We start from the raw sequence: 15,482 nt of genomic DNA, 5'->3' as shown, positions 1-15,482 counted from the left end.
GACAGACAGGGAACTCGTCCCTTGCATCACTGAAATGTTTCTAGGACATTTTAAAACCAAATGCAGCAAACATCGCGTGATATGTATTGGGAATGGAACATATTGCCTAACTTTCAAGATTAGAATTGCAGTTGTAGTTGTAGTTGTCCTTGTTCAACATAACCTTTTGTAGTTCAAAAAAAATCTCAGACCTTAAACAAAAACTCTACAGAGATCTTACACCTAAAACTTTAGCCTGATGTGTTAAAAAGTTGGGGTTTTTTTCTGTTGCCTGTCTTTTTGTTGTTTTTGTGTAGCCAAATATAGAGAAGAATTAAATATGCGCTTGTGCTGCAACAAGGCTGTAGAGGTGTGAAAAATCACACCTCCACAGACGACCTGAACATTTATTTCCTTTGAATGTCTTTTACACACTCTGGTCAAATCTGTGCTGCCTATGTAGCCACAGGTTTCATGAAAACCCTGATCAATGAATCAGTGATGGGTGAGAAGAATGTATGAGAGAATGTTGGATTGATTAGATGGATTAAACAGATGGACACACAGATTGTTAAAGTAATAAACAGATCAGCAGATGGGTGTTTTGTTTAAATGCTGTAAAATTTGAATGACTAACAAACTTAATTATTTGCATATTTTCAGTCTAATTGAATTGTCTCCAATTCTAGGAGATTTTAGGAGATGGAAAAAGGTTGTTAGCATTTGGGTGGCTGTAGTGTCTATGGAATTAAGTGAAAGGATATAATTGTAAACAACAGCATGTAAACGTGAAAACATATTAATCCTGCTGTAATTGTAGGAGATAAAGCCTTTGTACAAGTGGATGAGGCTTACGTCCATTCTAAAAGTTGGCAATGGGCATGAGGTAATGCTTTACATAATTTGCCAAAGGCACTAGGCATCATGGGAAGAGCCTTTCACAGGAAAATGCAAAACCTGTACCCCAGGAAGTCTTTGACAGGTCAATAAAGACAACAACTAAGGTCAATAAAGAAAAGTGTGTGATACTTTACGTGGCAAGTTGTGTATTTAAAAGTAAAATTCTAGTAAAAATGCTGTTAAATCTGTAGCAATAGATTTGTTTTAAAATCATTTCCACTTTTATTGACTGTTGCATGTGTTCATAAGCTTTCATTTATAATTAAATACTCCCTTAAAAAATCTTCCTGACAAAAATGTTGATGGTTTTTGTGTAGTAATGTACTGTAGAACAATAAAAATGTAGTCATTCAGTATTACCAACTAGTCAACATGCAGGTTTATTTGACCACATTGCCACAGGTTCACATCGGCTATTCCTGTTTGACTTGGGATTAAGTTTTCCCCAGACAGGCCTTTACAGCTACACTGACACACACACTCACACATGTACAGACAATTGACAATAGATGTCTAGTCTTCCCAACACTGGATTTGAAAGCCTGGTGGGATGATATCTCAAGCCCAGGGGCCATCATTAAAAATCATTCAAATTAACCAACCTGTGCACACAATGCTTTGCAAAGGGGGCAGCCATCACAATGCCTCGCCTTAACCTGTCCAATCGTGCCCATGCAAATGTCCTATGCAAGAGTCAATGGGTCTCAGGCTTCCTGCTCAACCTACTATGCTGGAATTTGCATACTCTGGCTCCCTTCCTTCAATTTCATTTCAGATAACATGTAGTTTTTAATATTACCCTCGAGGGAAAAAGACACATTCAAGTCTAAACAGCTAAATACTCAATTAGAAATACTGTTAAGTGTGCATTTATTTAACTTTTTATCTGACTAATGCTGTTAATACTCTTCTTAACATGATTTAGGGATTTTTGTGCTGTATCTCTTGACTGACCTAGTTTTCTTTCTATGTGGGGCACCTTGTATAGCAATCTTGCATGATAGCTACTGTACAGTATAATTAATAATACATTTGAAGAGATTAGAACTACCACCTCCTCCAGTCTAAAAGTGTGAAAAACATGCTTGTGTACTCAGGTATGTTTGGGACTTGAAGTCCACAGGTGATTGCAACCAGGCAACTGTGAGATACAAAGTATTACAGGCCTACAGTAGCAGTAATGACAGTTAAAGTTAACACTAACAGATCCTTGATGTTACAAACCAACTGAACAAACATCACTAGATTGTACTATACTACATTATAGCTTGTATAAACAGAGAATAAGCTTTAAAGGAATCTTTCATGCCATCTCTTTTTCAATTAACCCTTCCCCACTCCTGTAAATCGCCATCAAGTTCTCTGTGTAGTTCATTTCACCAAGAAAACTCTATTTACCCTGTTGAACTAAATAGTGAAATTTGCAGTCCATGACCACGTGTGTGTGTGTATGTGTGTGTGTGTGTGTGTGTGTGTGTGTAGCCCTTTATTAGGCCACTATTATGATGACTGCCTTGGGACAATAGGCTGGTCTGGGGTGATGGTAATTATAAGTGACCAGGACAATACGGTCGCGTATGGAGGAACTAATACAATGAGAAGACACATTTATACTAATAAAGCACTAAACCCCCTCCTCCTCCATGCGATGAATGGTTGAGCGACGACAGTCCGGGCGGAGGGAGGATGGAGAACTCAACCAAAACAAAATAATAATAATACTTTGTGGGCACAATAGAGAATAATTCTGAGGTTATGCAATGCAACAAAGAAAAGAGCATTAGCCTATGTTATTCCTCATCTATGAAAAAAAAGAGGTTGCTGAAAAACAGGTCCATCTTGTTCCTATTTTAGATGTGGGCTATATTTCAAACTAATGTAAAGGCATCATCTGCTAGTTGCCATTTAGAAACTTGTAAAGACAACTTCAGGAGCAACTCCGAAGGCCTGCAAGTTCGGGTGCCACTGCAATTTATTTCACTTTCTTTGTTTAGGCGAGCGCATAAGCTCGTGTTATCGCTGAACGATAAGACAATCGTGTCCCACGGGGTTTTTATCGCCGGCGAACATCTGTATCTGCAACACAGCAGGGACGACACGAACAGGTAGCGCAGAAAAGAAAGCATTACAACTGCACTTCCCCAGCATGCCAGAAGCCCATTCCGCAATTGTTTACTTCGTCCAGATGCACTGGTTTCCTTCTCCTTTTCACAAGAACAGAAGTAACTCGTGAAAATTGGTGACAAAAAAAAAGCGTTTAGCGCGGACGGACGGCCAAAACGCGCCTTTGACAAGTCTGCTAGACTCTGACCCGTTGCCTTTAACGACGCCTCGTAAATGTTACGAATGTGCTTCATGTTGAAGTTAAACTTTAGTGTTTCTTTGCGGCATCTAACCCAAACTCACATAACCCACTTTTGATTTCTTCAATATTATACGCACTCTGCCACTAATATCGTGACATGTGTTGTTTATAATTTTACAGTGTGCATGTTGCTTATGTGAAACAATGTGGGGCTAAGAAGACATCGCTTCTTAATCAACACAAAATAAATGCACATTTTAAACAGTTTTCTAGAAGCTTAACGCAAATGTACTATCTTTATAATAGTTTTCTTGCATATGAGACAAATTTCGCACTTTTCCCCTTTTTTTCATTTGAAGCGAAATAGAAAAATGCCGGATGGCCTTGAAGTGTACTGCGGCGGCACATGCGCACTCGCCCGCACGCGCCCAGGAGCGCCAAATTTACCGGGATGCAACAACGGGGAGGAGGGAGGAGCAGCAGAAGGGGCTGCTGTCGTTTAAATTAATGTCAACCTGCCTCCTCGCCGGGAGAACACACTGCTCACATAGCGAAAGTACGTGCTCAGCGCAACCTGCGAGCCGCGCTCCACACACTTTACCATGACTCGGCGGCCGAGAAACAGGTAAGCTCCCCCGCCCGTCTGCTCACTCTTTAACTTCACCAGTCTTGTTTCTGTTTTGTGTCTCATGTGCAGTTTAGACGCAGATAAAAGTTTCCGACTCGCGTTAGACGCTATCACTACTGCGTGACCTTTTAGGAGTTGCATCACGCGGCATTTGTGCCCTTTTTGTCCCACCAAGTGTTGCACTTTTCTACTTCGTTTTTCTGCCCTTGTCGTTTCTCCGCCGGTAAAAAAAAAAAAAAAAAAAAAGCGGAGTAGCGGAGGGAGTGTGTCGCTCGCGCGCCCCATGACAGGTGGTGGTCATCTGGCATGTGCGCTCCTCGCGCTGCTGTCAGTGCTGAGAGCGAGAGAGAAAGGGGCGCGCGCGCTAGGCGATGCGAGCCCACTGGTTTCAATAGGAGGCTTTAATAAAGTAGTAATGAGCAAAAATCAAACACACGACGCATCACAGGACGCGCTGTGCACTGCACCGAGCCTAAATGTAGCGTATGAAAGGCTTTTAAAAAGTGTTTCTATGTCATTGCGTTTTGGTTTTTCTGGTCACCATCAGTCAACCACTAAGACACGACATGTCTTCACGGTTTGTTTACCATGCCGATTGGATGTCTTAAATCAATCTAGTTGGCATAAAGGTCAATTTTAAAGTCGCTTTGATGAAAGCTGCACATACTATGAATATTGCCGCAGCATCTCTAAATGCGAGGGGCGCTCACAGTTATTTTGGACCCTGCGCTCTCACAGCGTCCTCTGTGCGCACTCGTGGACTTGTGTGTAGAGGCTGCGTTTTTTGTAATCTCCCATGTTTTGATGCGCAAATCCCCACAACTTGAACCTTTCGCTCGCCCTCGCTGGTTTCCCGTTTTGTTCTGTGTCTTAGTGGGAATCGTGACCTTTCCTTGAAAAGCATCTGGTTACAGACATTACATTTGCGTCAACGCTTTTTTTTTTTTTTCTTTTCCGAGTTTAACCAGTGAACCTTTCAGTGCGGGTTATTGGTTTATTATCGTGGTTTCACTTGACATAAAGCCGCCCTGGTGATTGAACTTAGAAAAATGGTGATCATTAGGCTGCTTCATACAGTTTTCAGCTGACTCATTAATTTCTATCTTGCGTTTTCAGACTTTTGTTTGCTTGTTTGTGCACACAACATTGTCTTTTTTTTTTTGTTCTAAAATACATAAGATTTATGTGGTGGCTAAAATATGAAAGAATTGCTTAAAATTGCATTAAATGTGTGCAGTGTGTGAGTCATTTTTGGATTTCTCATTAAGGTCATTAGTGGATAGATGGTTACACATTAGTGTAGGTGGACAAATACAAAGCAGACAAGCCACAGTAGACATCCTCTAGGAGGACACGTACAATCCCTCAGTGGGGTTCCTGTTCACCTGTTGCAGTCTATGTCCCTTACCTAGCTTCCACGTTGTCCATGCTCTACATTCTGATTGGTTAAATAAAGTGTGTGTGTGAGTGTACGTGTGTGTGCTTGCCTGTCTGCCTTCTGTACAATGCTACTGCAGGTCTAAACACGCCAGGGTCACGAAATTATGATCGCATTTGCCAATCCCAGTATCTGTGGAAACCAAAAACATTGGAACCTGTTCATCCATCCCTCCTCCCTCCTGCTTGCTGTTCCTCTGTGTTTCTCTTTCTTTCCCCTTGTGGGTGTCTTGGCTAAAAGCCTGCACCCAAACCTTCAAGAATGACTGGTTCTGTCTGTGTTGACACCTGATGAGTTAAAGAGTGGGCTGAGTTCTTTATGTACTCTGTAAAGAGATGATTAGGGAGTAGTTTGGAAATAGACAGGTTTTATTGTGCTATTATTTGCCTTTCTATTATGTTACAGTATTTTTTTTTTTTTCACACAACCACTACCTCTTTCATAAAATGTTCGTTCTCTCTCTCTCTGTCTGCAGTGTTTACAGTAGTGAGGAGGATGAGGAGGAGACTGAGATGTATGAGCATGATTATGATGGATCACTTACGAAGACAGGAAAACGCCATCTTGGCAAAACGCGCTGGACACGGGAAGAGGTACACACACACACCTGCATAAGCAATTAAAAACTTGCTGTTTAATACAAAATATTTCATACTATTCATATGTTAAAAAGAAAGTGCCTCGGGAGATATCGCTTCCCAGGAACCTTGGGAACATTTTTTTTCCTTTCTGGTCTAACCACATTCATGGAACATTACACTCATGTTAAAGTGCTAGGGTGAATGTGGATTGTTGTAACATTTATTAGATGTCTGGAAAACTGCAACATACATCATACGTCTTTTTTTTCCAGGATGAGAAGTTGAAGAAACTTGTTGAGGTTCATGGATCAGAAGACTGGAAACTCATTGCAAGCTTATTAACTGTAAGTAGCAGGTCTGCGGGTACACACATGCATATACAAAGACACACAGACAGAGAAGTAAACAAAACATTTTCAACCTAGTCTGTGGCAAATCCCGATCTGCTGATTTATATACATGTAACCTTCTACAGTATAAAGATTAATGTCCTTGCTTTTCACCTTGCAGAATCGTACAGATGTGCAGTGCCAGCACAGGTGGCAGAAGGTGCTGAATCCTGAACTCATCAAAGGGCCCTGGACCAAAGAGGAAGACCAGAGGGTAAGGAAAAGTCCACACAGTACTTTATAGGTCAAACACTTAACACCACATACATGCAAAAGAAAGTCCTTCACAACTAGAAGCTATCATAGCATTACTCTAGCACAAAGATGCTTCTGTTCACAGGGCTTTCTTGCATTAGGTAATTTTGTGTAGTAATATTGTTGTATGCCTCTCACAGGAAACAGGCAATCAAGTGTCATTCAAGGTGATAAAAACACTATTACTTTATGTGCTTGTGGGATTAAAGCAACTTTTCTGTAGCAACTCCTTGGCTGCCTCTTGCACATTTCTAGTTTCCCAAAAATTTGCCGTTACTCAACAACTAACATATTTAGTCTCACAACCAGTATTTATTGAACTAGTACAAAGGAATTATATTTCCACCCAGATGCCACTGTAATGATTAGCTGAGTGGCTAACGTTCCACTGGAAACTCCCTCACTGCTCACCAGCAGGTGTTCTCAATCACCTCTACAAGTTAAAAGATAAAGAAAGAAGGGAGGAGGGAGGAGAGATGAAGAGGGGAAGTGTTCAGTAACACAATGTATGAGTTTCTTACAATTTTTTTTCTGAAAGAATAACAAGTCTTTCTTTTTCTCTCCCTTGTTTGTTATACTTTGTCTGTTTTATCTCCTATTTACCTTTCCTCTCTTAACCTTGTTATGTTTTTTCATCTCTGCCCTTGTACTTCTCCCTCTCCTCCCTGTTATTGCTCTTTCCTTCCTCTTTCCTAATGCTCCTCCACTATAATTCACTTCCCTTCCTTTCAACGCTCTTCCTCCTCCGCTCTCTTCTTTCCTCTTTCTCTCCCCAACACACAAACACACACGCCTACCTCAGGTGATTGAATTGGTCCAGAAGTATGGAGCCAAGCGCTGGTCAGTGATCGCCAAACACCTGAAGGGACGAATTGGGAAGCAGTGCCGCGAGCGTTGGCACAACCACCTGAACCCAGAGGTGAAGAAGACATCATGGACTGAGGAGGAGGACCGAATCATCTACCAGGCCCATGAAAAACTGGGCAACCGCTGGGCTGAAATCGCTAAGTTACTCCCTGGCAGGTAAGTTGAACAATGAAGAGAGAAAGGTGGAAAAAAAGAGAAGCTAAATGAATCACTGAAGCCTTGTTGGTTTGCTGCGCAATGTTGCGGTTTAGAGGGTGAAATGGAGGGGAGGACACTGAGGGAACAATGAAAACAGAAAAAAACTAATAAGAAAGCAGCACAGTGCACAAAGAAAGATGGAGGTGTGAATAAAGAAAGTATTTCCCTTGTTTAGAAAGATAGGGGATATAGATAGAAACAGAATGACTGGGAGGAAAGAATTTCAAAAGACAGTGTCAGCACAGGATGTTTGGGTTTGTTTTGTTTTGCAGAGAAAGGTCTGGAGTCAAATGACAAAGATTAAGAGAAATGAAACTGTAGCTTAGACTTGATTGTAACTGGTCTGTATTGATAACCTTATCAATTGTGTGTGTGCAAGTGTGTGTGTGATTGAGACTTTCTCTGTCTGTGTCTGCCTATGTGTGTGTCTGTATTGATAATGCTATCAAGTACCACTAGAGGCTCAAGATGTTGTTCAATGTTTTATGCATGTTGTTGTTTTGTAATGCATATCCCGTAAGTTAATATGTGTTATTCATGTCACGCAGGACTGACAACGCTATTAAGAACCACTGGAACTCCACCATGAGGCGAAAGGTGGAACAGGAGGGCTATCTTCAGAACAGTTCAAAGAACAGCAACTCTTCACTCTCCATCAGCCATAGCTACGTCAAGACCGCCAATCACATCATGGGTTTTCCTCATCACTCGCCTAATCACGCACAACTGCCTCCCTTGTCGCCACACAACTACAGCTACATCTCAGACACACACAGAGTGAGTGGATCTTAAGCCAAAAACTCTGGATGCTGGCATGAAAACTAAATGTGGCTGACCGTGTAGCTGTAGGAGATTTGTCTATTTAATGTGGATGTGTTTCTGATTGGGTTAACAGGTGCCCTTCCCCATGGGCCTGCATTTGAACATCCTGAACATTCCCCAACTTGGAACCGCTGCTATACAGGTAAAAGAAAACAAAGTACACACAATATAATTGACCTGTATAAGTGAGGCAAGAGGACAACATGATGGACAAGATTGAATTGATGCTAAATGAGTCTCCCGCTCTTTTTTTTTCCCTCAGAGACACTATAGCGAGGAGGACCCTGAGAAGGAGCAGAGGGTTAAAGAGATTGAACTGCTGCTCATGTCAACAGAAAATGAACTGAGAGGCCAGCCATCACTACCAGTGAGTTGTGTGTTTGTGTGTGTTAGTACAAGATTGGGCGTTGAAATTGTCGAGTTGTCAAGTGTGACAGCTCAATTTATGTGCAGGCGTGTTTGACCCTGGCTTTAAGGACAGTGGTTGGATTTGTGTGTTTGTGTGAATAAGTAGGAGGAAACATCTGGGGGGTCTGTTTCTGCAAAAAGTGATGAAATAGGACCTTATCACCATTTTTGTGCGCGTGCATGTCCCCTTGTGCAACCCAACACTTCTGTCACCCTTTACGTTAAAGTTCCTTTTCTTCTTCTCTTTTTCTAATTTGTTCCATTTTTACACCTCTTCTGTTATTGTCAGGCTTGCATTTTCTCTCTTGTGCTTGTTTTTAACTGTTGTGCTCACATTTTTATATGATTATTGTTTGACAGTTTTTTCTAGCCTTCAATCTTTATATCTTTTTCCCCTCCAGATGACTTTGCCATATCCAAGCTGGGCCAGCCAGAGCTCTTTGACCAACAGCTCAGAAGGTGTAGCTATGTCGTTACCTCATCACCAGACTGCCGCACCTGCCTTGCCTCTTGACCAGAGCTGCCTACCTGAGGAGAGCGCTTCTGCAACACGTTCTCACAGCAACAACAGCAGCAACAGTAATAACAATAACAACAGCAACAGTCATCACAGCAGCTCCTCGTTCTCAAATACTATTCCAGAGTTTATGGAATCTGTCATTGATTCAGTAAGTATATATCATCAATGCATGTTTGTTCATGGGTATTGTGTTAATTTGATTAATTTCTGTGTACCATGACCAACTATGTCCAAATGATAAAAGATAGGCTAGCAATTAGCAAGATATTTCCTTCAGACCCATATTTTCAAGCCCTTTTCCCAGACTCTCTGCTCAGTTGGTGAGGCTCCTACCAGTAGGTTCTTGGATAGTAGCATTCTCAAAACAGGCAGGATCTTCCCCAATCAAGAACTGCTAATGGAGCATGGGCTGTTATCATCTACTCAACTCTCAAACCTTCACCAGTCAGGAACCTACCATTTCTACACCAAGCAGATAGTTAAAGTAGCTGCGTTTACTCAGAATCCATTCAATCACCAAAATGTGATGGGACTGATATCCAGCCATTTAAAACTATTGACTCACTTGCTATTTTCTATTATTTGGTTTTACATCAATGAGTCTTCTGTTCAATACATTTCTGTAGGTTCAACTAGCGCCCATAATCTGCAAGATAGTTACGACCAAAATACCAGTCTGTCACACCTTATTCACTGGTTTCCTTCCGTTTGTTTCAGTTTCTGAACCAGTCAATGAGCCCAGAACACTCAGACAACGACAGTTTACCAATGAGCTCGCCAGTGGACTCCAAGCCTCTGATTGACCACTCTGTTCGGCCTCAGAAGGAGAATGAAATGTAAGTGTCTCTAACTTTATTCTGTGTTATTATGCAGAACTGGTGTTAGCTGTTAGCTTGACAAACAGCTGTTTCTTTTCTCTTTCAGGTTCAGAACTCCAAACATCCGTCGTTCCATCATGGAGTCGTCACCTCGCACACCAACACCTTTCAGGTCAGCCCTGACCTTACAGGAATCCAAGTATGGACCCCTCAAACTACTGGTAAGTCAGAGACCTAAAAGAACTCAAGTCTTGAATTTGTCATGTAGACAATTTTTGTTTGTTTGTTGTACTTGCAATAGTGTCAGTGTGACTCACAGGGGGATTTGTGTGTTTTCCAGAATGCCTCTATGGAGCAACAGATGGTCGTGTCCATCAAGCAGGAGCCAGTGGAGTGTACCATTGAACAGCCTCCTCTGAAAAAGATAAAACAAGAGGTACTTTCCACGCAACATAAACATGTACACATTCGAAAACAAGCAGGCAAATGTGAGGCAGGTGTTTTGTTATGTTACCTTCAAGTCACTGTAGTCAAAGAAGCCACATTTGATTCTTGATAATTATGTACATTACATGACTGTGATTATGTTTTTGGTTTCAGGTGGAGTCCCCATGTGAAAGGAGCCCATGTATGCAGTGGGAAGGACAAGATCTTCACACTCAGCTCTTCTCCCCCAACGGTCCTGCACAGGAAGTACCTGTAAGTTGATTTTTACATTTACATTTACATTTACATTTAGTAATTTAGCAGACGCTTTTATCCAAAGCGACTTGAAAGTGAGGAACAAGGCAAGCAAACAAAATCTATTTTTGAGATCTCATTTAATATGAACCCATCTTTGACACTGCTTTCTGTGCTGTTATTTGTTGTTGTACTATCTGATGCAATAGTGGTGGTGTACAGCTTGACCTATGTTTGTTTGTGTGCATTTTCATTCAGGACCTACTTACTAGCTCATTACTGAGTGAAGATGGACACAAAACGTACGTCTCTCACAGAGGCATGGGCAGCCCACTACAGGTGTGTACATGGTAATTTGTTTGTCTGCATTTATTTATATAAATTTATAACATCGTAGAGATTGAAAGTTAACCATAAAATTCACCGTAACCTCTTTCTCTTGCCAACAGCAGCTCAATTCCTGGGAGCAGGTGACCTGCGGGAAAACAGAGGAGCACGTGTTGGCCTCAGAGCCAAGTCACAAGTACATCAACACTTACCCTACGAGGACACTGGTCATGTAGACAGATAGACACACGTTGATCTGGAAACATCAACATTCCCTGCGCTGGATGCAGCGCAGCGGTTGTTATATTGTTGTGGTACAACAGTTGGGAGAGGCTCTATGCCACTGGTGTTTTTACACTCACACTTGTTGGATTTCAACCAACCAAAGACTATAAATGTTTTGTTTTTCTATCTTTTAAATTTAATTTGCTTTGGGTTTTTATAAATGTTTGTCCTATCACCTTTGGTCTTATTGTATTATTATCAATGTTGTATTATAAATGGGATATGGTGGCTATATAATTTACATTGGGCTGTATTATTAATCCCGAATTTTGATATTAATATAAAGAACAAGTTGATTAATTTATTCCTTTAGTTTTGATGATGACTTTGTTGTTGTTTATTTTACAATTGGCCAGTGGAGCAGTGTTGTAAGTTAAGTATTTAAGCCCTGTTAGCATTATCATATATCGAAAGGCATATTCATTAATTCAAAACTGACCTCTGAAACTTTATTTTTCTTTCTCTTTTTTTTAACATGATATAATGGGTCTACTGAGAATTTCAAGTGTTTGGTCTTTGCCACCTCATGTAAACACTTAACTACTGAACAGGAACACCTATGTCTGTTCTTACGTTCTTATATTCAACTATGAATTATGTTTTACACAACAGAAATGGCTAGCCATATTAGTATTACCTGCTTACCACACTGGCACCTTGATTTCAAAAAAAGCCAACTTTCAGTTTTTCCCTGGCATTTACAGTATCTTGTTACCAGGATACATTCAATGAACAAAAAATTCTATTTGTTAAAAAATTACACCTTATGTATAGCATATACGGTATAGTATATTTATGCATTTAAAATTTTTAAATGAGCTTATGTGTTTGAAACCAAGAGCTTTCACCCAGTAAGAGTAAGACCAAGCTGCACTTGAATTTTATAGTCTCCATAAAAATGTGAGAATACTAAACACTGATATTTTATATTATGCTACAAACAAAAGCCCATTGAAACTTTTATATGGTTGTTTTTAAACATTTCTTTGAGTAGTTTTGTATTGTTTTATATTGCATATTCAATCATTTTCATACTAAGACTGCAGTAGCCCACGACACAACACTTAGCAGACAACCTTTTTTATATATATTTTTCAATGCCTTGTTTTGATACTAGCTTCTGAGCAAAAATGATTTTATAAAAGCATTTATACATACCAAGTTTTCACTTTTTTATACATTTCTATACTGCCTAGTGAATAAAGTGTGTTGTTTTTATTACACTCCTGTGTTCTTCCTGTGTGTCTTTTTGGGGAATAATAATTTAAAGAACATGACATCATATCTTCAATTGAAGGTGTAATGGCGACGATAGCTGCTCCTCTTGCACAATGAACACCAATAAACCATGCAGTATAATTAATGTTATTAAATGTTTTTAATAGTTATTGTATTAGGACAAATAGCCTGCAGTGGTTCAAGTTAAAAGTGTAAATATCACTGAAACCACACTATTGTTTGGAGTAATTCCTCTGTTTGCAGTATATTAACTATTTGCTCTCCAGTGTTTCAAAAGTGTAACCTATCTCTAGTATTCAAATTTTTTTGTGGACTGTAGTATTCAAATACTCCACCCTCCCCTTCTAACCACCCGCACTGTCCCCTGCACACACACACACACATGCAGACACTCACAACCCTGCAGATACAAAGGTTTGTAGTCATAAACTTGTGGAGAGTCTATCATAAAACGTTCCCTCCATATGCCAATTACTAAGTGTGTATAGTTTTATCAGCCACTGAAGGTAATAAGCAAATGTTCCCAACCGTTCCCTCTTTTCTGCAGATCACTCCTGTGCACGTTCCAGAAATAAAATACAAAGTAAAGGTGGCTTTCAACTTCTTTACACAGAGCTTGAGACTTACTACTGGTGCAACTGTAAGCACACGCACACACACACACACACACACCATATGCCACTCACCAAAAACACACATACGTATGAGCTCCACATTCAGTCTCTTGAGGAGACTTCTTTTCCTGTGAGGCCATGAAAGCCAGGGGCCCCAGACCCAGTCCAGGAGCTATATTTACATGCACTCCCTCCAGTTTCTTGCATGCCCCCCTACCTCTACCCAACCGCACCCTCCCCTAACCCAGGTCCACCACATTGCCCTCAAATATAGATTCCCATCTCATGAAGTAGTCTCAGAGGGACACATAAATAAAAATGACATTCATCATTACAGTCATATGTAACAGGAACTGTGATATTTAAGGCAGGGCCAAATAGAAATAGTTTAATAGAGTGTGCATGCATGCTTATTGCACCTTTAAATTATATATACACCACATTAACATGTTCATATGTGTAACAGAACATGTTGTGGTTTTAATGCAACAATTATAGTAGATTAGAGATAGGCAGGTTCCATCAGAATACACTTTTTGTTTTGATTTGTTTGTTTTTACTCTGAAGATGGGGTAAATTCCCTGTTAGCAATCAACGTGTGTGTGGCTTTGTGTGTGTGTGTGTGTGTGGGGGGGGGGGGTGGGGGGGGGATCTTGTGGAAAGAGGCCATAGCAAGAAGCAGACTTTCACAATGGGAATTTCACCATCTTTTACTACACCCAAAAGAGAAAAAAAAAGGCCTAAAGCCCCAAACCCCACGAGATTCACAGACACCTGCTTCCAGTGAGTGAGAAGGCAGCTGCCTATGGGTGTGTGTGTGTGTGTGTGTCAGAGAGAGAGAGAGGGTATGTGTGTGTGTGTGTGTGTGTTTGTGTGTGTGGAAGGATGGTGGTTTATTGACAAAAACAATATAGACCCAGATGGATATTGTAAGACATAACATCCTGTAGTGTGAAAAGGTTGGCTTGATGTCAGGGCATTCAAACGGAGACTGTTGGAAATTATTAAAATGAAAAATGCTCAAAAAGTCTTCATTGATTGGTTGATAGAACTCCCATTTTTATTAATCGCTCATTGTATCAAGTGAAAAATTAAAGACTATATGAGGAAGGTGGTTATGTCATCATTAACAGTGCAGCAGGAGAGTGTGGTAGTGCACAACATGAACAAAACACTGACTTATAATGTAGTCACGCCAATATTGGATTTCATCAGTGTTTTTCATGTTGAGGTCATTCGAGTTCAAAAGCGCTTGTCCTCGTCCTCAAGAGCCAAATCGCCCTGAAACAAAAGTACAGTTCATGAGTGTGTAACACAGCATCTATATTTCATGCATGTGTAAAATCATGCAGCTGCTGTGGTCTAGCTGAAATAGCTCCTATCAATATCACCTTTAGTAGTAAAACAATGCACTGCCCTTTCAGCAAAGGAGGAAATGCGAGTGAGATACCTCTGAGACAGGCCCATTATGGTTTCTGTAGTGTTTCCTTGAAGACAGATGGCTTTCCTCCAGTTGTATACTTGGATACAGGTATAGCTTTTGGTGCAGGAGTGTCATGGCAACGAGGATGTACAGATTTTGCAGTCAGGATGAACAAAACCATATATATTTTTTTTAAATGGAGGCCAAAGCTTTCTATTTTGCTTTCACATTTTGACTTTATTGGAATACGTTTTACACTTTGATGCTTTAAAAACGTGGGTTTCTATTGCTGTTATCTTACAATAACGGCAGATTTTATTGAAACATTCGACGCTAAATGTTAAAGCAGAAGTTCACTCTCACTACTACATTTTTTAATTCCATCCTCCTTTCCCTTTTCAAATCAAACATGTCTGTCGCAAGCAGATTGGCTCACAAATTCAGTTTGACGTGTCACAATAGATTTATAGCAGGATGTTGCAGAAGTGGCGGGCTCCTGAACACACGCATGCACACTCACAAAATGCACACACACACACACACACACACGCACACAAGCACGAACTCGCAAGCTGTCCAGAGTGCTCTGGGTCTGCATAGATTACTCTAGCCTGATTTCCTCATTCCTTGGGTGCTGTTGTGGTCGGAGATATTCAGGCAAGAGCAGCCGCTCCCTGCTGGCAGCGGTCAGGTAGGAGGGCTGGGCTGAGCTGGCTGGGCCTGATAACTACCCTACCCATCCAGGAAAAGAGAAGCTGGGGGGGGGTCGAAAAGAAGATGAGCGATGAAGAGGCAGGGAGACAAA

At 40.8% G+C, this 15,482-nt stretch overlaps 1 protein-coding gene across 2 annotated transcripts; it reads left to right on the top strand.

The window, feature by feature from the left end:
• Positions 1–3,658: 3,658 nt before the first annotated feature.
• Positions 3,659–12,060, top strand: myb (v-myb avian myeloblastosis viral oncogene homolog). 2 transcript variants are annotated; one of them, XM_026341541.1, is made up of 15 exons: positions 3,659–3,809; positions 5,726–5,843; positions 6,104–6,175; positions 6,342–6,434; positions 7,278–7,498; positions 8,089–8,317; positions 8,436–8,504; positions 8,625–8,729; positions 9,172–9,438; positions 10,008–10,126; positions 10,215–10,329; positions 10,449–10,544; positions 10,709–10,807; positions 11,048–11,128; positions 11,242–12,060. In XM_026341541.1, the coding sequence occupies exons 1-15, from the start codon at positions 3,787–3,789 to the stop codon at positions 11,350–11,352; spliced, it is 1,818 nt and encodes a 605-aa protein (XP_026197326.1). In that variant the 5' UTR covers positions 3,659–3,786; the 3' UTR covers positions 11,353–12,060. The 2 variants fall into 2 exon arrangements, with proteins under 2 accessions (XP_026197326.1, XP_026197325.1); XM_026341540.1 differs by having other exon boundaries at positions 11,239–12,060.
• Positions 12,061–15,482: the final 3,422 nt, after the last annotated feature.

This window comes from Anabas testudineus, chromosome 24 (genome assembly GCF_900324465.2).
Source record: "Anabas testudineus chromosome 24, fAnaTes1.2, whole genome shotgun sequence".
Classification (NCBI taxonomy): domain Eukaryota; kingdom Metazoa; phylum Chordata; class Actinopteri; order Anabantiformes; family Anabantidae; genus Anabas; species Anabas testudineus.
This window is presented reverse-complemented; position numbering and strand designations above follow the sequence as displayed.